At 49.1% G+C, this 21,443-nt stretch overlaps 2 protein-coding genes across 4 annotated transcripts; both read right to left on the bottom strand.

Moving 5' to 3' along the window:
- Window positions 1-360: 360 nt before the first annotated feature.
- ATF4 (activating transcription factor 4) lies at window positions 361-2,627 on the bottom strand. Its single transcript, XM_004447835.4, has 3 exons — window positions 2,201-2,627; window positions 1,360-1,677; window positions 361-1,266 (listed from the first exon to the last, which is right to left on the bottom strand). Exons 2-3 carry the CDS (start codon window positions 1,583-1,585, stop codon window positions 440-442), a joined length of 1,053 nt encoding a protein of 350 aa, XP_004447892.2. The 5' UTR covers window positions 1,586-1,677; window positions 2,201-2,627; the 3' UTR covers window positions 361-439.
- Window positions 2,628-5,048: 2,421 nt separating this feature from the next.
- MIEF1 (mitochondrial elongation factor 1) lies at window positions 5,049-20,636 on the bottom strand. 3 transcript variants are annotated; one of them, XM_058308830.1, is made up of 6 exons: window positions 20,484-20,636; window positions 17,783-18,136; window positions 11,063-11,213; window positions 10,277-10,454; window positions 9,804-10,066; window positions 5,049-9,252 (listed from the first exon to the last, which is right to left on the bottom strand). In XM_058308830.1, the coding sequence occupies exons 3-6, from the start codon at window positions 11,204-11,206 to the stop codon at window positions 8,446-8,448; spliced, it is 1,392 nt and encodes a 463-aa protein (XP_058164813.1). In that variant the 5' UTR covers window positions 11,207-11,213; window positions 17,783-18,136; window positions 20,484-20,636; the 3' UTR covers window positions 5,049-8,445. The 3 variants fall into 3 exon arrangements, with proteins under 3 accessions (XP_058164813.1, XP_023445711.2, XP_058164814.1); XM_023589943.3 differs by having other exon boundaries at window positions 18,000-18,136; window positions 20,484-20,595; XM_058308831.2 differs by lacking the exon at window positions 17,783-18,136 and having other exon boundaries at window positions 20,484-20,595.
- Between the last annotated feature and the right edge of the window lie 807 nt (window positions 20,637-21,443).

Genomic DNA, 21,443 nt, shown 5'->3' with positions numbered 1-21,443 from the left:
GGCAGGTACAGGTCACAAGCACAATGTTCTCCCAGCCTTCCAGCAGGCCCTCTGGCTTAAACCCCACCCTCTTCCTGGAAGAACACCCAACCTTCCTTGATGTTTTAGTAACGGGTATGACACATTATGAATGTAACACCATTTTACTGCTGATCTTATAGCAGATGAAAGGCCTGGTCCAGCCCAAAGAGTGAAGCAGGCATTATATTTAGTGATACAATTTTTAATTTCAACTATTATGGCAACGCAAAATACTGCTAGGGAAAACTATTGTACATGGGTACTCCTGTAACTTAACTACAATTGCTCTATTTTTAAAACTACAGGTCCAGGGAGATTTTATTGACAGAAGCAAGCAGATACTTTCACTATAAAATAATTTATTACACACAGCTTCAAAGCAGGCCTATGTACAAGCACACACTCCCAACTACCCAAACTAGGGGACCCTTTTCTTCCCTCTTGCTTTGCGGACCTCTTCAATCAAATCCTTCAGATACTGAATTTCCTTTGCCAGGGAATCTGCCCTCTCTTTCAGAGCCTCATTCTTCTTCTCCAGCTCTTTACACTCCCCAGTGAGGGCCTCCTGCTCTGCCCTCTTCTTCTGCCGATACCTAGTGGCTGCTGTCTTGTTCTGCTCCATTTTTTTCAGTTTCTTGTCCAGTTTCTCACCCTTGACTTTGGCTACAACCATTTTCTCCCCAGGAGGGTCGTAAGGTTTGGGGCGGGCAGAGCCATACAGGGCACCTGGAGAAGGCAGGCTCCTATTTGGAGAGCCCCTGGAGGTAGAGGGGCTATGCTGGGGAGAGCCCAGATAGGGCTCGGGGCTCATAGAGATGCCACTATCATTATCTGAGGGGGCATCCTCCTCTTTTATGCACTGAGGGATCACTATGATTGAAACAGAGTCCAGCTTCTTCTCTCCTTCAGAGATATCCACTTCGCTACCCAGCTCTAAACTAAAGGAATGATCTGGAGTGGATGACAAGGGCCCTGGGGAATGGGAAAGAGGCTGGAATAAGGTGAAGGGGGAAACCTCATTAGTTTCTGGTAAACTTTCTGGGAGATGGCCAACTGGGTTCACTGTCTGGGGGGGCTCCTTAGTAGTTTCCTGGATTAGGGGGTCAAAAAAATTGCAGGTGTCGTACAATGTGGCCAAAAGATCCTCGGGCATGGTTTCCAGGTCATCTATACCCAAGAGGGTGTCAAAGTCAAACTTCAGATCCATTTTCTCCACCATCCAATCCGTCCCGGAGAAGGCATCCTCTGCAAAAGATGGTCAGACACGTAAGGCAGCCAGCCCCTCACACCGGACCCGACGGGGAGTGGGCCCACATTGACGGGAGGACTACCACTCACCTGTGCCCTTGTCCGACGCATCGACCAACCCACCCACAGCCAGCCATTCGGAGGAGCCCGCCTTAGCCTTGTCGCCGGAGAACCCATGCGGTCTGAAGTACTTGGCCACCTCCAGGTAGTCGTCTAAGAGACCCAGGCTTTCTTCAGCCCCCAAACCCGACTGGTCGAAGGGGGACATCAGGTCCCCCCCCAACACCTCGCTGCTCAGGAAGCTCATCTCGGTCATGTTGCCGGGCTCTGCTGGATTCGAGGAAAGTGCTGAATTCGAAGGTGTCTTTGTCGGTTACAGCAATGCTGCTGCTGAATGCCGTGAAAAGCCTGGAAAGGAAGCCCAAACACAACGCCATTACAGGCGAGCCCGTCTGAGAGTTCCATGTCTGTAGCGGTGAGGAACGACGGCTCAATCGGCAACCACTCAGCTGGCCACGACAGACTCGGGAGCCCGTGGCCAGAGCCAATGTGCCAACCTTCCCCGCTTCCCGGATCAGGTGGCACAAAATGGAGGCCGAGAAGGGCTCGGCCATTCCCCGGCGGGGCACCCGGACCAGCGCCCCACCCGCTGTCCAAATACGGCCACGGCCGCCGCCGCCCCGCCCACCGCCGCCGCCCGCCGCCATCTTGGCTCCCGCCACGTTTCGCAAGGGGCAGCGCGGGAGCCCGGACCGGCCGAAGCCGCCAGGGCCTCTCCCCTAGAGACCGGGCGGCATTCTCGCGACTCCGGGACGCCGGCGTCTCGGGCGCCTCGTAAAAGAGCTTCCTCCTCGGGGACGCCGCCCCGGCCGCGCCCAGGCAGCCGAAGACCCGCCCGGTCCAGGGCGCGCAGGACGCGGGCGGTACTTACGCCATGGCTTAAGCCGCTGGGGGTTGCCGCTGCAGAGCCTGGTGCTGCTGCCGCTGCTGCAAGGGCCAAAGCTGCCGCGGGCACTGCTGCCTCTAATGCGCCATGGCGGCCGCTGGGACTGCGGGAGGGGCGGAGGGAAGGCGCGGGCCACGAGCAATAGTCAACATCGAAGAGAAAAGACGAAATGGCGGGACGTGTTCCGCGCAGGGCCTTTTAAGTCGTATCTCACAGATGGCATCCTTCCGCCGCCGTCACGTGACCTTTACTTTCCTGCCCTCATTTTCACCCATCTGACCCCCTTTTCGTTTCCAGCCCACGGCTTTTACGCCCAGGATCTAACTATGAAGAGACAATTAACCATTTTAAAGGTCTCGCGGAAAGACAAAAGGCGCACTACTTTACGAGGTTTCTAAGATCCGAAAGACACTCCCCCTGCCGCCAGGGAGCGCGGAGGGATCCGTCACACCGAGCCTCAGAGTCAGTTCGGTGGGCGGAGCGAGAAAAGTCTTTCAGCCTAAGAAGGGTTTTTATTGTGAAGGCCGAGGGAGTCTAGTTGTCGCGCGAGATACTAGCGGGAGCGTGCGTCGAGCTGATTGGCCCAGGCATGGTGAGTCATATATAGCTCGCGCTCCCATTGGCTTGCGTCCAGGGCGGGCGGGCTGTTCGCCAAGGAGCGCAGGAAGGGGCGGGGCGGCCCGCTGGCTCTTCTCGGGCTGCGTACCCGGGCACCTCTAGCCCCGTGCTCTTCAAATAGTGGCCTCCTGGCTCAGGCCCCGCGGTCCCTTCCCGCCGTCTCTGAAGTGGCAATCAAGTCCGAGCCGACCTCTCTGTCCCCGAGTTCCTCCGCCCCCTGTGCCGTCCTGTGTCCTTATGCACAGATCGGGCCGACTTCCGACCTGGACAGGCTCTAGGAAGTTACCAGGCCCAGCGCCTTCATCTTAGAGCGAGCCCACAGCGAGCGCCGACTGAGTCCACCCGGGACACCGATAGGTAGCTAATAGAAAATTGCCCCCTAGAAGGTTCGTGGAGTCAAATGTGTTAATAAAAGACAAACAGAAGTTAACTTATACTAAAAGTGCTTCGAGGCAATGAAGGTAAGGGAGTTGAGGAAATCGTGGGCAGGAGCATAATTCACTGATATTCAGTTAAGATAAGCAAAACCAGCTTTCCCGGCTGGCCGTGCAGGGTTCCCCTGGCAGGCCCAGCCACCGCCTCTGGGGACTTCCTGGGGGAGGGGCGGACAACTCTTAAGAGGTAACCAGGCAAAAAAGGAAATGTCATTTCATGTGTGTAGTCACCACTTGCCAGCTCTTAAATGGCTGAAAGGGAAGAGATTGGGAGGGCTATCATCTTGGGGCCTCAGCTGGGAGGTCACTTGATCCATGCCCACCTACCTTCAGAGACCAGCTCCACTCAAGTCCAGTAAGGAAAGTTTTACAATCCCCATTCGGCTAAAATAAGTTTTCTATTGAAGTATGCAGTCTTTCATAAGGGAACTAATTTTGATTTTTGTAGATCTAATTCCCCTAAAAAGAGATTTTATTCAACTGGCATCTTCCACTGTTGAATTAGTTTCATTTAACTCCCAGGCATAACCAACTGCCCAACAAGTCATCCTAACGGCCAAGAAGTGTGAGGAGCCACATCCGCTTGCTGGGCCTCGCGTGTTTGGAAGCTGCAGTGTGGAGAAAGCTCTCTGCTATCCTCTAACCCCCTCCACAGTCAGGCCCTGGGAGGGGATGGGGAGCAGCAGAAGCCCTGTTCCCTCCTCCATCGGTGGCCTGGGGAGGATTTTGTTTGTTTCAGGGCTGTGAGTTCAAGAAACTAGGGAACCACTGTCATAGAGAACTACAGACCATTTTTTTTACTTTTTTTTTTTTTGAGGTGCTACAGCGGCAGATTGAACCACTGAGCCACATCAGTTCCCCTGAATTGGTTTTTATTTTTAGGAGGTACCGGGAAAGAACCCAGGACCTCCCGTGTGGGAAACAGGCACTCAACCGCTTGGTCCACATCCACTCCTCAAATTTCTTTACAGTGGTACTGAGGCCTAATGGAAGGAGGGGTATTACTAGGGGCAGTATAAGGTAGGGGTTGGAAGACAGATTTTAGGGGCAAACCTGAAAAAATCCTGGCCCCATTCATTTATTAGCTGGGATATTTTGGCTAAGTAGCTTAACTTCTCTGATCCTATTTCCTCATCTGTAAAATGAGGTTAATGATGGCATACTTCTAAGGATGAAATGAGATCATTTATGTAAAGCACTTGGCACAATGCCTAGTACATGGTAAATGTCCAATAAATGGTTGCTAGTAAATTATTAGGACTCAAGTCTTCTGACCCTACCCTCCCAGTACCTCCCACTCGATCTCTTTTACGTCGTCATGCTTTCTAAGAGAACTCTTTTGTAATCTTAACTGATGGATGAAACCAACAACTATTTATGCAACACCTGATATGTGCAAGGCATATTGGATGCTGGGATAAGGGTGTGGTGTTTTCTTTCCTCTTAAGGACTCACGAGTGTTGGAACATACAGAAGCTGTCTAGTGTTTTGGCACAAAAGCAGTTAAGATCCCCAAGCCAAGGTGACCTGAAGGGCCCCCGGGCATGGCCTTCTTTTGCTGCAGCAGTGTCCCCTGACAGTAACCGTACAGATGGTTGAGCATTAAGGAGAGATTTTACTCCGCCCCAGTTTCGATACTGCAGAGGTCATTGAAGAATGACTCCAGTAGCAGCTTGTCCCATCCACTCTATTCTGGAGACACAACTCAAGTACTTCAAAGGTTCTAGCTGAAAATGGAGACTCACTACCATTCATGGCCACACACAAAAGTCAACAAAAACTTTCTTGGAAAGAAGATTTTTATTTTCTTCTCCCCACACTGTGGAAGAACATCAGGTTCCCCAGCTTTATTTCCTCCATCAAGGAGAAAAATGATAGCAGTTTTCTGGGTCTCCAGGGTAAAATGCTCCTATATGGACCTAGCCAAAACCGGACAGACTGGCGACTAATTCCACATCGACTGCCACTGAAGGGCAGGCAAGTGACAAGGCAAGTTGTGGACTTGGCCTCAGGGACCAAGAATTTAAAGAATACGAGGTGATCAAAATGAAAAGTCTGACAACACCCTGTAGGGTGTTAACCCCAGAATCCAAATCCCTGGTACTCTGGTCACTTACAATCACCAGCATACCAGAGGATTACAGCCTCACAGCCAGGTGAAGGGGGCAATGCTCGCCTAAGAGTCTCTTACTCTTCTCCTTGGTCTTGAACTTTAGGCAGGAAGGACAGAACTCTAACAAATCCTCCAAGAGCAGAAAAAGTTCACAGCCAGGGTCATAGTCCTAAGAAGGAATACCTCAGCAGAGGGCTCCAGAGGCATGCAATGATCCTCAAAACCACTTGCAACTTGAGTAGAATACAAAGAAGCAAAATCATCTCATTTGGAATGTGAGCAATTGGACTAGCAGGGACCGGGACCCAAGGAGATTGTAGGCCTCCTCATAGCAACTTTTCCAAACAGGAGCTCTCACTTTTTTCTTCTTAAGTCACAACCAATCGTATCAAGAAATATACCGTTGTTCTGAACTCTTTTTAGGAAGGGTCAACAGAAAAGAATGACAACAAAAAACAACTTTTGGAGATCAAGTTTTCAAGATAAAAATGAGTGTACTATTTTTTAAGCATTACGTTAAGTGTATGGTTTGCTAACATAGATGGTACAAGAAACAATATTCTCCAGGCAAAGAAGTAGGAAAGGATACTAACTTCTGGAAACGTCGGGAGCTATTACGCAAAGGCAAGGTGGAGGTGGAGAGGAAAGCCAATGCCATCTTTCCCAAAGTTGTTTTATTTTAGCAGAATGATGCTGCCCTCTCCATTCAAAAAATCTCAAAAGCACTTAACTGTTTTCCATATTTTATGAGGAAAATGGCACCTAATCAGAGGTGGCAAACCCAGAAGGACCAGGGTTGAGAATTCCTACTACTGGTTCCAGGACTTCTAAGAGGTTCTTGCTGGCATTATGGCAAAATTATGTTTTTTTGGTTTTGTGATATAACAGACATAGTTAACAGATAAGAGATGCTCTCAGAAAGATGGTCTTTACACTTCCTAAAAATGTAAGTATATTTGGCTTTGAAAATTTGGGTCTCAGTTTTTTTATTTTTTAGCTCTACTTCCAAGGTTTTACATGGAGCTTGATCAGAGACACCAGCTTCGGAGAATTTCAAGTTTTATAATACCACAGCAGGGAAACCAAAACCTTTATCTTGAAGCATAATCCCAGCTTTTTCAACACTCTATCAAGTCCTCCCTTCCCCCTTCCCACTAAGGGACACCAGATGGGTACCGTCAATGACCAGGCCCCACCCCTTGCCCTATGTCAACCTCCCAGGGGAGCACACAGCCATACGTATGTATTTTTTAACTCCTGTTGGATTCTGATGGACAGCCAGGGTAGAGAATTTCTCTCGAGATTGTGAGGCTTGATCTTTCTTATTTTCTCAATACCATCATATAGAAAAAACTGAACCACCATAAAAGACCCCTGCACTTATATGGGAGAGTCAGGAAGATTCTCTAAGAAAATCAAGGATAACCCTAGTACACAACCTCATGTTTGACAAAAAGGGGCAGGAATCTTTACCCTGAATTCAGAGGAAAGCTGAGGCATTAAATGCTATTTAAAGTCATTTCCTGTCACTGTCATGGGAAAGGAATGAGACAGCTGCAGACAGCTTCACCAGAATTTCACTGATGGAGAGGTAGTAAGAATAGAAGAAGACATGATAGGAAGAGAACAAAATACTGGATGGGCTGATCAGAGACAGAAATATTATCTTCCTGTTACTATAAACAGGAAAAAAAATAAAATAAGACACACTGCCATTGTGTAATTAAGCACTCCTTCCCACCCTCAGGATTCCTTTACTTTGCAATAAATAGTACAATTTTAGTAGCAGAAAACAATAAGGAACATAGGAAGTCCCCACCTCCCTCTCACATGTTTTATCTTTGTGCTCTCTTCCGGAGCAGCACCGATCTCCCCAGGTGCTAGGGAAGAGACAGTATAAGGGGGAAGAAGTCTCTATTTAGTTGCCCTTTGGCCTCTAAAGGTGCCAGGAGTTTGGCAAACACCCCTTTCACGTTCCTATGGCAGGCCCAGGTGTGGGGGTGATGAAAGACTGGCTGTTGGGCCTGTTCTTGTCCTGCGGCAACATCCTAGAAAGGCAGGGTCTGTTGGGGGGAATACATGGTCGCAGAGCCCCGACAGGTGACTGCCACCTCCCTTCAGACTCTACTGCCAAGGCCGTGTTCCTTAAAGGTCTTATTCTGATTGGCGTTAAGATAAGGAAGAGGATGAAATGTTGCATCTCGGCAAGGTGCTGCCCTCACTGCCTCCTTCCTGTCCCTGACTTCGTCTGGCCCCTGCACACAGTAGCACTGCCATGGGGAGGACAGACATTAGACACACAGACCTCCTACCAGCCCACCCACGCCCCACACGCTCCCCACTAATAAACACGATCTTCAAATAGCTTTATGCCCAGTTTATATTGTGCCCTCACTCCCGAGTGGGTCAATAACACGTTCTCAGCACTTAGGTACATGAGGTGCTCAGGAAGGGGCAAGGGGCTTCTTTTTCCAGAAACCTGGGTCAAAGGCTTGCTCTTCTGCTAGCCTTACCCCAAGAAACCCTAAATACTGTCTCAGTACTCATTCTTCAGAGTTCAGTCTAGAAACATGCAATCAGCTCTTCCCTGACATTCAACTAGAAGGCAACATCTCTATTAGGCAGATGTGCTCCAGAGGAAAGAGCAAAACAGAAGGCATGAGCAACAGAGAAAAAGATGGAAAAGAAAAAGACGCTGAAAAGGAACAAGCAAAAAGGCAGGCAGACAGAAGCAGAAAACCTAGGCCAAAATGTAAAACACCAAGTGGTCTCAACAGACAGGCTAGTGTTCCGCCTTTCTCAATTCATTCTGAAAAGTTAGCCTGGGGCAAAGGATGCTGAGAGAGGAGCAGGAAGCACAGTGTTTGGTAACAAAAATAGAAAGCGTTGGGTAAGAAAACAGGAGAGTGAAAAAGAAGTCATCCTCATCAGCACGAAGAGACCAGGTCAATGACGAGGGAGATGAGGCACCCAGGAGCCCTGGGAGGCACCAGCTGCGTAGCCACGTGTTTCTAACGGAGAATACTGGGCTGACCACCCAACACCCAATGTGGCTTCCACCTCCCCTACGTCTGCAGCAGCACCTCCGGCTCAGACAATGAGCAATAGAGAGTGTATCCCAACTCGTCTATTTCTTCAGGAGTGAGCTCTGCAAATAAGTTCACCTTGGGGTTCAGGGCACTGGGCAGGACTCCGGCCTCTAAGTAGCTGATAAGCCCCCGCAGGGCCTGCAAGAAGCGGTCGGCCAGCATATCTGACGACCAGTCAGCCTCCTCCTGGGCCAAGTGGAGGATGACATTGGTGAGCTGGCTGGCAGTGAGATGGCCAAGGGCCGGAGTGGACTTGCATATGGCCTTGAGGATCTTGAGGCACAGAGATCGGCAGCCTGAGTCGGCCTGGTCCAAAGCCCGCAAGCGTGCCGTCTCAGCAGGACGCAGGCTCAGCCGCCACAAGTTGTCATACTGGGCTAGCCGGTGGGGTCTGGCCACCAAGACAGTGTCACCAAGAGTCACTGATGGCAGGAAGTCAATGATGAGATGCCTATCACGCTCATACTGCACTTCCAGAGTCAGAGCCTCCGGGGGTGGTGCTGGTCGGATCACATAGTCCAAAAGGGACCCTATGGCCGGCCAGTTGATAGAGCCAGCCACTACCTTTTCAAATGTGTCTGCCACTGTCTTTGGGGAGAGGTAGCCCCCTACCACACAGCGGTCCCAGTAACTGCTACCACGAGGAAAGTATTCTGGGTTCTCACGACGAACCAGGAAGAAGCCAGGGACATTCATGATGGTGTCCTCGCCAGGGATACACGACCACAGGTTCTGCTCAAGCACGAGGGGCACAATGAGTTGGATGTGGTCAGCTGTCACCACCTGTCACAGCAAAAGAATTGAAAAAGGTTTTGAAGGATTTGATTGCTAAAGAGACATGTTTCCCCAAACATAGGTCCCACTAACTTGTATTCCCCCAACAAGAAAGAAAACTAAGAATTCTTTCATGCCATCCAGAGAGTGGATTCACACCAGATCTGCTGGAGGTGAGAGCCTGCACTCGTTCTACCACGCCACATGTCTAGGCACAAAGTCCACAAAACTTCCCCCATGACTTACAGAGGAAAGAGCAGACTCAAGAAGACAGAACACTAGAAAGGTAAGACAGGGACAAAATTATAGGAAGGAGAAGGCCTCTTATAGCTTCTTCTAAGTGGGAAGTATGACAAAAAAATTGAAAAGGGGTTAAAGAAGACACAAGGGCAGAGAATAAAAAGCACGGATTTTCAGATGTTCCCACAGTGTGCAGGATGAAGTAGTGGTAATTAGTCTTTCCAGCAAGCCGAGAGATGAATGCTCTGTGCCACCAGCATTATGTGAGAAACACCATGGTCAGTACCCAACCTCACCCTTAGTAAGAACCACCTGGTTACCTGCAGGTCATCATAGAGGCTGCCACTCAGGTACATGTCCCGAAGTGGCATGTCAGGCAACTTGGCCCGCAGGAAGCCCCGAAGCTCAGCACATATGTCCACGGCAGCTTGCTTGGCCCGAGCCTGCTCGCCAGAAGGGATGGCTGCCCGGTTCCGGTAGTAAGAAAGAAGTTTCTCCTGCAGGGACATGCGGAGTCGTGACTTCTTCAAATCTACCTGGCCCTTCCTGGCCAATGGTTTGGGCCGGGGTGGGCAGAATGTATCTACCAAGGCAAGAAAGAGAGGCACATGAGCTCTTCCCATCCTTGCTCAGTCCACAGCTGCCTCAGCCACAGAAAGGGGAAGGGCTTGGCACGAAAGGCAAGTGCTAGCATAGTGCCTGGCACAAATGTGCTCAAGGAATGTGTGCTGAATGCAGCAGTGGTGCTGAAAGCCCAGAGGTAAGTCCCACGAGGGGTAACCGACTCTCTCACCTGTGTCAAAGCCCGAGGAGTCTGTGGGAAGGGTCTGCAGGGACCTGCTCAGGCCGGCCTTCATGTCCCTGTTCAGCAGCCGAGGGGAGCCCATCCAGTTGGGCTCCTCCCAGCTCCTTTTCCCTGCGTGGCTCAGGCGGGTGGGGCTGGTAGGGGCACTGATTGCCCGATCGTACATCTGAAACACAGACAGGACACAGGCATACACCTTCTTCCTTCTACTTCCTTCCAATTTCTTTACTCCCCAGAAGCTTTGCCCTAGTGAGTTCCACTACTGTTTTTTAATAATTTTACACATACTGAGTGGCTACAGAGTGCTGGGCATTTGTTCTGGGTGCTCAGAATAAAGCAGTAAAGCAAAGAAACCAACATCTCTAAAAACTCATGAAGCGTTCGGTCTGGTAGGAGGATACAGACAAGTTTAATAATAAACACGTTAAATCTATAAAAAATCTAGATATAAATGTTCAGAAAAAGTAGGATGTGTATGTGTGGGGCACATAGCTATTAATAAAGTAGTCAAAGAGAAGGATATTTTGTTATTTGCAATTTCTTACTTGCTGAGATAAATTTCTATATTAGTATTTCCAATAAAAATGCCAACCATTTCTTTAGGGCAGAGTCCTAGAGGAATAATTACTAAATTATCTTAAATCCTGTCCAAAAATGACAAATTACCAAGTGGCACTCCCATGAGTGGTATCAATGTATTGTTCCAGGGGAGCCCTGCTTGCAGGGGATGCCTCGCCACCTCCCCCATCCCCAGCCCTGGCTGCAAACACTTACCCGCTTAACCGCCAGTGTGGCAATGCCCAGCATGGCCGCTCCGCCCACCCCCAGCACCAGCCGGGCATTGGAGAGCACAAAATCAATGGCCGTGCCAATGCCGTTGTCATCCTTCTTGCCTTTGCGCTCCCCAGCGCCTGCCATTGCTCTCCTGGGGACGAAGGCAGAACACAGCCATCACCACCCGGCCTGAGACCCAGCCCTCCTCCCACTCCCATCTGTGAGCTCCAGCAAACCACATTCCTCTTGCGTCTGGCAGTGCATGTTCTAAGGCCTAGAGAGAGATACCATGTCCCATGATCTATCTGGATGAAAGGGAAATATATCTTGATGACTGATCGTGCTTACTGGGAAAACCTCTCCACTGATCTAGATTACAGAAAGCATTACCCTCACTGTCAAGCCACCACTCAATACCATCCTCTCCCCACCCCTTCCCGATATCATGCAGGTGGCTTTTTTTTTTTAAGATTTATTTTATTTATTTCTCTCCCCTTCCCTGTCCCTGCCAGCTGTCTGCTCTGTGTCCACTGGCTGTGTGTTCTTCTGTGTCTGCTGGCACTGTCGGTGGCGCCAGGAAACTGCATCTCTTTTTTGTTACATCATCTTGCTGCATCAGCTCTCCGTGTGTGCTGCGCCACTCCGGGCAGGCTGTGCTTTTTTTTCCTTCACGCGGGGTGGCTCTCCTTGTAGAGCACGCTCCTTGCACGTGGGGCCCCTGCACGGCATAGCATTCTTTGTATACGGCAGCTCTGCATGTGGGCCAGCTCAACACTTGGGTCAGGAGGCCCTGGGTATGGAACACTCTATCAGTTGAGCCACACCTGCTCCCCAGCAGGTGGCATTTTGAATCCCTTGGCCAGTACTTCACCATTTGAGGAAGGCCCTGAGGTTCATCTAATCCCATCCCATCACATCACATATAGGGAGGGGACTTGCCAGAGGTCACAGAGAAAGAGAATGACAGAATCATCTCCAAACTCAGGACTTCCAATTCCTAGTCTGATGGGTTTTTTTAACTGTATCATGTTTATCCTTACAAAAATCTAATGTCCTTATTCTATCTACTGCAAACAAAACACAAAATAATATGGACCAAACACCCTACACATTGAGATAGGATTATAAATCCATATGTAAGAAAGGTCCAGAGAAGCAAACAACCTTCTGTGGACGATCCCACTCAAATGCTTTGTCGCCTGGGAAAGTATGTACAACTACACAAAGCTCAGGAACGGCTGGCATTGAGAGTGAGTGAGCACAGACCTTGGTACCTGGCCCTTAACCGGAAAACACAAAACCCATCCAACAAATGCACTTGCAATAGTAACTAAAACGTGTCCATCAAAAAGGAGTTTTTGGAGAAGAGCTGGCCTCTTCAATGGCACAGACACAACTAGTTTTCCCACACAATACTCAAGCAAAGCAAGCACAGACTTGTTCCTCGGCAACAAAGGAATCATCCTGACAAAGTATCCCTAAGGCTCAAATAAGCCTACTTCCCACAGTTAGAACTCTGGGCGTGACCCGGATGAAGGATGGCAGTGCAGTTCAGGTGTTAAGTATCACTGTTAACGCAGCCACTCTCTGCTACCCCATCTTCTGTGCACCCAGAATCACATGAGGAAAAACAAAGTTGTATACTATTTGAAGTCCCAATAATGGAAGAGGATATCGAGAAATCAGGGAGAACATCTTTTACTGCAAAATAACATTCTTTCTGGGAAGCGGACTTGGCCCAGGGGTTAGGGCATCTGCCTACCACATGGGAGGTCTGCGGTTCAAACCCGGGCCTCCTTGACCCGTGTGGAGCTGGCCCACGTGCAGTGCTGATGCGCGCAAGGAGTGCCGTGCCACGCAGGGGTGTCCCCCGCGCAGGGTAGCCCCACGCACCCATAAGGAGAGCCACCCCGCGCGAAAGAAAGTGCAGCCTGCCTAAGAATGGCACCGCACACACGGAGAGCTGACACAACAAGATGACCCAACAAAAAGAAACACAGATTCCCATGCCGCTGACAACAACAGAAGCAGACAAAGAACACGCAGCAAATGGACACAGAGAACAGACAACCGGGGCAGAGGGAGGGGAAGGGGAGAGAAATAAATAAAATAAAATCTGAAAGAAAGAAAAAAAAAAGAAACCCGATTCCTGGTGCCGCTGATAAGGATAGAAGCAGTCACAGAAGAACACACAGCAAAGGGACACAGAGAGAAGACAACTGGGGGGGAGGGAGGGGAGAAAAATTTTTTTAAAAAGTATTAAAAAAAAAAATTCTTTCTAATGCTATATACCAACTGGGTACTGCTAATTTCACATTTTGTGCCCCCTGCCTATCCCTCTCCCCCCAAAAGAAATATTTGGTTCTAGATCTGAATGCTGACTCTTATTTATCGCAGCAATTGAGTTAAGTAACAGTCACCGTCAAGCCCAAAAATAATTTTTCTTTAACTAAAGTTTACAACCTTGGTGGCACATTTCATTTTTCCTTTTACAATCAACTGAAACTTCAAGTTTAGGGACATAATGAGAGTCTATTTAGCGAAATGAAGTATATTCCTACTTCAATTGCACAGTGCAGACAAGGACAAGGAGAAGAGTTAAACTTTCTATTTACAAATGGGTTCAGGCAAAAATGCTAGTTCATCCTTCCCCAGTGGCTCCTGAGACATGTCAAAGTCAGCTGAGGCAGAGTAATCATTTCCCCACAAGTAACAATGAAAAAATAAAATAGAAGATTGAGAGGTGAAGAATTTTCTTGTTCATCTGTTTTTTGTTATTATTATTGAAATAATGAAAATGCTTTGAATTGACGAATGCACAACTATATGATTAAACAAATACTACTGATTGTACACTTTGAATGAATTGTACACCTTATTAATGTGTATCAAATTGATTTGTCAAACAAACAAACTCAAACAGAAGAGCCTTTACTAATGAGCATTATAAAAGAGAGGGCCAATGGACACAACCACCCTCTAAACCATCTTTGGATGAGATGCAGCATGACCAAAAGGGCAGTCTCCTGTGCAGAAGTTGTGAGGAGGCTCCCTGGGCCATTTAGTCCTTGGCCATCTGCTGTGGCAGTGGCGTGGCACAGCAGAAAAGAGCATGGGTTTTGGAAATGGGCATCCTGAGATTGAATAATTGCTCGAGCTCTGACTTACTAGGGGGTGACACCAAATTGAGTTCCTGAACATTTGTCTATGAAAAGGAGAGAATGATGCCTGCATGGCCTAAATCACAGAGTTGTGAGGAAACAATGACTGATACTGTAACTGATACTGTATGTGAACACTATAAACTGTGCAAGTGCTACACCAATGTGGGCTATCAGTATGTCTCTTAAGAGTCCCATCCACAGGACAAAAGCAACCTCCAGAAGGTAGTCAGCAATCCAGTCCTGCAAGTTACATTTCGCCTTTTGTGACTGAGCTAAGAATGGCCTTTCTAACACTCACACTGATGCTACCCTGGACTTGAGGTCAACATCAGAAAGCTGAGCAAGCCTGTGAAAAGCTTTTCCTCCTCTATGCAATATGCTCCCATTCAAGGACCAGGTGACACGCCACAGACCCAGTGACCTGGAAGGAGAGCATCCCCAAGGGAAAAGGGAAATATGAGTCCTTATACTATAATTCGACTCTGCTTGTTCCAGTTGAAACTGCTGATTCCCTGGAACTCCTCCAGTTGGGTTCTTCAGCCTTCGCTTGGAGCCTGCTAGGAGACAGGAGCACAGACTGGCAGGGGAGAGAGACCTGGCTCCTTAGGGAATCAGGAAGGGACACAACCTGGTGGGCAGGACTGGGGATGGAGAATCTGAGTTTACCAATGTTTAAGGCAAGTTATTTAAATTGTCTCCCTAGGTACAAAAAGTGGGAACAGAAATACTGGTCACCTGAATAGTAGGAATAATGAGGCCATACAGCTTCCTGGGATGACAGCAGAGAACTATGAAAATTCCAAGGAATTCCACTTGGAAAAGTCATGTGATTTAAAAATAAAACATGTCTGGCTTGAGTACAGAGGAGAATAATAGCATGTATAGAGTGTGGACCATGTGCTGCGCATTTTAATCCACTACTTCCCTTAATCCCACGGGGCCAGTAATATTATCTCCAATTTATAGATGAAGAAACTAAGGCAAAGGCTAAGGAACAGGGCCAGGGTCACTGTGTCAATAAGGGTGCTGTCAGAATTTGAACCCAGAGCTGAAGTCTACAGGGTTTCTTAGGCAGCCTTACCATACCAGCTTGTTCACATCTCTCCATTAGCTAGTTTATTAGCTTGTTTGGGGCATTCTATCTCCGGCACTGCTACATCCCCTGGAAAAGCAGTTTGACACACAGTAAATATCTGTTGCATGAATAAACTATTCACCCTATGGACGTGTTTTGGGGGATGGTGATGGTGGTGGCTGCAATTATCACCCAACTCACAGTCAAGACAAATTAGGAATAGAAACTTGAGTACTGTTTTCCTTCCACGATCCCTCCCTGGACACACAGGCTCCCATGGGAATCATCCCAAATCTTGGCCCTGCACTGCCAAAGGTGGTTTTGTCGATAAACATAGTCGCTGAGGAGAACCAAAGCCATTACATAAGGCTCCTCCTCCTGCTTTTCCTCTCAGGTGAAAACAGCATCCTCCACCCTGCTGGCAAGCCGTACACCTCAGTTATCCTTCTTCCTTCTCTCTCCTCCTCCTGCCTCAGCCAACTGGTCACCAAGTCCCAGTGCTATACATGTTTGTGTTTACATGTGGCTCCTACCACCTCAGCCCCTCAATCTCATCTTGCCAGATTCACTGCCTCTAGTATCTCACCAATCCTCCACACTCAAACCAACAAGATCCCTTTAAAGTACAAATGTGGACACATCATTCTCCTGCTTAAAAAGCCGTGATGGGGAAACGGATGTGGCCCAAGCAGTTGAGCTCCCGTGTACCTTGTGGAGGGTCCGGGGTTCGATGCCCAGGGCCTCCTGGTGAAGGCAAGCTGGCCCACGCAGCAAGCTGGCCCATACGGAGTGCCACCCCACGCAGGAGTGCCACCCCACACAGGAGTGCCAGCTGATTTGGAGAGCTGGTGCAGCAAGATGACGCAACAAGAGAAACAGAGGAGAGACAGTGAGAAGACATAGTAGAACAGGGAGCTGAGGTGGCACAAGACAAAGATTGCCTCTCTCCCACTCTGGAAGGTCCCAGGATCAGTTCCCGGAGCCACCTAATGAGAATACAAGCAGACACAGAAAGAACATACAGCAAATGGACAGAGAGAGCAAACAACAGGGGGGTGGGGGGAAGAAATAAATAAAATCTTAAAAAAAAAGCTGTGATGGTACCCCACTATTCAATATTCTAATCTCCTTAAAGGGGATTCAGTGTCTTCAAAACCTGGCCCCAGCCTCAACTCCAGCCACTTGCCTGACAGGTAGTCAAGTTTCTGGGCTAAAAAATGCATTTTCCACCTCCAGGCATTTGATTATTCTTGCCCCTCTGCCTGGCTAGCTTGTTTCTCATTCAAGGCGGACCTCAAGTGTTCCCTTTTCTATAGCCAGCTGTGAGCCCCTTCCATGACCCTGCCTCACGGCAAAATCATGTCTTCATGTCTCCACAGCTCTTCATACAACCCTCTAGTACACAGCTGACTACAGTGGAATTATTTCCCATTGATCTCATTATGCCAAGTTCTCTGATGAACCGTATCATTCATCTCCATCCCTACAGCCTAAGGACTGTCAGATCCACAGAAGGCCCTCCAGGAACAGTTGCTGAATTAAATGTAATCATTATGTTACAGTGGGATGGACTTCTTGATAACACAGCAGCAGGAGAAGAACTAATATACCTCTTGCCAAGTACTATTCCAGGTGCTATACAAGCACTACCTCATTTAATTCTCATAATAAACTTAAAAGGTGGGTACTATTATTTCCACTGTACAAATGGGAAACAAAGGCCTAGAAAGGTTAAGTGGGGAAGTGGATGTGGCTCAAGGGTATGAGCTCCTTCCCACCACATGGTAGGAAGATGAGCATGGTAGGAAGACAGCAAACTGATGGAACAAGAGACACAAGGAAGAAAACATAACAAGAGACTCAATAAAGCAGGGAGCAGAGGTGGCTCAAGCAAATTCAGCACCTCCTCCCTCCCACATGGGAGGTTCCTGGTGCCTCCAAAAAAGAAGACAAGCACACAACAAACAGACACAACAAATGCAAACAACAAATAACGAGGAGGGTGGGGAGAAATAAATAAATCTTTTAAAAAAAAAGGTTAAGTGACTTGCCTTAAATCTCCCTGCTATGGGTAGCAGTGCCAGGATTTGAATGCAGGAACTGAAACCCTAAAGTCTGAACAGCATGCTTGCTTTCCAGACAGATCACACTCATGTTTCTGTGAATGTGATCTGAATCCACTAAAGAATGAGCTGGCTTGTAACAGAGCTCTAATGGTATTAACCAATGTCTTTTCTAACATTTCCATATGTAAAGTGTTCTATATGAAGTAAAAGGATGTTAGCAGTTTTTTTCTGGTGGGACTTGAAACTCTAGAGCCCTTTTTTTCTCACAAGAGAACACATTTCTGTTAAAATATGTCTGCATTACCTCCATTGATTTCTAAAGACTAAAGGACTGTCACTAAAAGAAAAGGTTCTCTCTCTCCCGTTCCCGCAGCATCAGAAAGAACAAAACCTACAGGAACAAGGGCCAGCCTACCTGAGGCTTCTTAATGCATCTGTGAGGTGGGGTGGGAGAGAGCAGGAATGTCTACAGAAGACACCTTTGTCCTCTTTCCTTGGAATCCGGGAGGGAAGGAAAAAGAGAAGGTCCTAAACAATCTTCCCTAGTTTGCCGTGGAGAAAGACCAGTCCCTTCTCCAGCTGCCTCTCCCGGACCTCAGGATCCTCTAGCTTCTGATTTTTCCGGAACTCACGGCGGATGTAGGCAAAGTAGAAGTCTCGATCAGTGTAGCGAAGCTCTCTGCCCTGGCGCAGCAGAGCCCGGTACAGACTCAGCACCGCCACTCGGCTCCACGGGGCCATGGGGGTCTGGCAGGGGCTGGGCGTCAAGCTATAAGCAGAAGGGAAGAAAGAATTCTACACTCAGAATTAAAGACAGAAGTGCCTTTAGGGACTGTCTAGCTCAATCTAGCTTAATCTAGGTTTCAGAAACCCCCAAGATCACTCCGACTTAAGAGGCAGAGCTGAGACTAGACCCCAGCCTCCCAACTCCCTCTCCTGGAAAAGAGAAGGGCCAGACATCAGGAGCTAGAATGCCTGAGCTTGAATCCTGGCTCTGCCACTTATTTGCCATAAAACTCTGGGCTAATAACTTAGCCCCTCCGAGCATCAGTTTCCTCACTTTTAAAATGGAGATAATGATATTAAAATAATAGAGGTTCCCCTGTCAGTTGGAAGTGCCATCTCGCATTAACTGGCCAAAATGATGAACATAAAGGGAAAGAGGAGAGGAACCCACTATGTTTTCTAGCCTTTTAGAAAACATGGAGGTGTTCCTTTGGCCACATATATGTGAACCTACAAGAAAGGTGGTATCATAGACATGAAGGGAATGGGCACTGATAAAAAAAGGAATGCTCCACAAATGTTACCATGTTAAAACGGACGTCTACAATGTTACCCAGCATGCTGCTAGTATCCTGTAAACAAGTTGGTATCACAGGAAACAAACCAGTTAAGGGAAGATTCTTGCCAAGAGAATTAATAGACATACTGAGCATATTAAGCAGTCTAAGAGCCAAGATTGCTTCTGGACACATGTCAAGGAAAATGATCAGAAAAAGAAAGAAGCCAAAGAGAAAGGTACCTGGGTTCAACTGAAGACTAGCCTGCTCCACCCAAAGCAGCACACTTTGTGGGAACCAAGAGAAAGGAGCATGAGCTACTGGAACCTATTCCCTATGAATTCATGGCATAAGAGGTATAAAAAGACTTGAGGATTGTTAAAAAAAAAAAAAAAAGGAAAAAAGAGGCTACCACATAGGGTTATTTGGAGAATTACATGTGACAACGCATGTTAAAACACCTGTAAGAGAACTTTTTCACAAAGGTGGTCTAGAGTGGTTGAAGACAAGAACTCTGGGCTACATTTGAATCTGGCACCACCACTTATGAGCTACATCACCTTGGGCAACTTTCCTAATTTCTCTGTGTTTGTATTTTCCCATATGGTCAGCGTGAAGATGAAATGAGTTAATGTATATAATGTCTTTAGAAGAATGCTTGGGGTGTGTACTAAACAACATACCAGGAAGTGCTATTATTAATGCTACCTAGCCTGGTAAATAAGTGCTCACTATATTACGTTTAGGTATACATAAACTACCACCACCATCTCCCTTCAGTAACAATGAATCCTTTACATAAGCAGGGTTATTATTGGTAAAGTGCTTTGTTATCCATTATCAAGTTTAAACTGAAGAACTAAAACAAAATTAAGGAACCTATAAGGTCAGAGTTCACAGCAATAGTGAACACTTCCTGAGTGATTGCTACATACTCTGCAAGCTCCAAGAATTTCCCACATAACTGGGCATCTCATTCTATCAAAACCCCACAGTCACATTTAAATGCCCTACTCCTCATTTAAAGTGGAGGAAACTGATGCTCGCAGAGGCAAGTGATTTGCCCTGGCACTGGACCTTAAATGGGAGGCTGTACTCTGCCTGCCTCAGAGAGTTACCATTTGCTGGGTCCTTACCACGTGCACAGCACACCCCCTGCCCTACAAACTTTCCCAGCACGTTCCTGGCACATACCAAGGGGTCTGCAATATGCTGAATGTAAGAGGGAATCCTCACAACGTTGCTATGTGGAAGATATAATCACCCCAATTTCAAAAATAAGAAATGAGACTACGAGGGTCAGGTATCTGAGGAAAAGATCTGGACTTTGGGCCCAAAGTCAGCCGGCCAGCTACTGGCCTGCAGCCTTAGAAAGCCACTGCTCAAGTCCCTTTCCCCTCAACTGAAGAGCTCCCCTCGGCCCCGAGCGGCCTCCACAGTGGGTGAGATGAAATCTTGGAAATCAACAGCGGAAGTGCTTTATGAGGTATAAGGCGCCTGTCACCACGAGGGCTGTTACTACAAGGACGCTCGGCGAGGGGCGACAGGGCCACCGCCAGTTCACGGTTCCTACCCGACCCTCGGGACGGCCGAGCCGAGCCGGAGAGCTGAAACCCCGAGGCTGGGGCGGCCGGCTCGGGGACAGGGAGGACTCGGGGAGGCGGGGCGGGGTCGGGACAAGGCGAGATCCGGTTAGGGCGAGACCCCCGGCGGCCAGGCCAGTAGCGCGGCTTCGGGCCGGGCGGGGGGCACCGGTAGGGGTGCTGCGAGGAGCTGGACGAGCCCCTGGCCGCCCGCCGCGCCGGCCTCACTCTCCCTCCCTCCCTCACTCACCCGCGGGCCGTGCGCTACCACTCTCCAGGCTTCGCCTCTCGCCCGGTACATCCCCCCGGGTCACCCACCAACATGGCCCCTTCACTTCCGGGACACGACCTTGCGCACGGAGCTGAGGGGCGGGACCGAGGAGAGCAGGGGGCGGGCGGAGGCGGAAGGACTTCCGGTCTCCCCCGTCTCGGCCTCTCTCGGGGCGGGGCCGCGAGTCCGCCTGGCCACGCCTCCTGGCGGGACTCCTCCCCCGGCCAGGAGCCCCGCCCCCGCGTGCCGCGGCCTGGAGGCGGCCTGCCAAAGTCACCCCGGCCCCGTGGCCAGGAAGGGCCGCCAGGGCTGGGGTCCGACTGCGGTGACTGAGTGGCAGATGGCAGAAGGCGGCTCGCCCTCCAACGACGCGCTACCCCGGGCAGACCCCACACCCACTACCGGTCCCCAGAACCTGTCAGAGGTGCCGCACCCCAGCCCTGGCCACCGCTCTCGGGCTAGGGCCCTGGGGGATACCCGAGGGAATTGTAACACTAATAAGATCCCCTCTCATGGCTTTCAAAGCTCTTCCAAATCTGTTTTCCCGATCGTTCTCTATTCATCCCTCCATGCTGTTACCACTCCCAAGAGCCCTTGGCTCCGGGCAAACTCCTACCCTTCAGGGTCCACCTCAGTGGTCCCCTAGGGAAGGCTTTCCAGCCCCTGTGGGTGCCTCCTGGGGCGCACCGGAAGGCCTGCGCACGGCCATTAGGGCGCCGAGCCCGTTCAGTACTAAGATATTGATCGTCGCCCATTACGTGCGATGCTGTTTTTAAATCTATACATTTGCCTCTGTCTCTCGTGAGACTTGCGGGCAGGGGTCAGGTCTTTATGGAGGTTGTAAGCCCACTCCTGTGCTAGCACAACGCGAGGGGCTCAGAGGGGCAGCTAGGAACATCTTCCCTCAGGGACGCAGGCACTTGAGCCAGGCCAAGCTGC

Source organism: Dasypus novemcinctus, chromosome 12, assembly GCF_030445035.2.
Source record: "Dasypus novemcinctus isolate mDasNov1 chromosome 12, mDasNov1.1.hap2, whole genome shotgun sequence".
In the NCBI taxonomy this organism is placed as follows: domain Eukaryota; kingdom Metazoa; phylum Chordata; class Mammalia; order Cingulata; family Dasypodidae; genus Dasypus; species Dasypus novemcinctus.
Note: the sequence above shows the minus strand (reverse complement) of the source record. Positions and strands in the feature narration are given on the sequence as shown.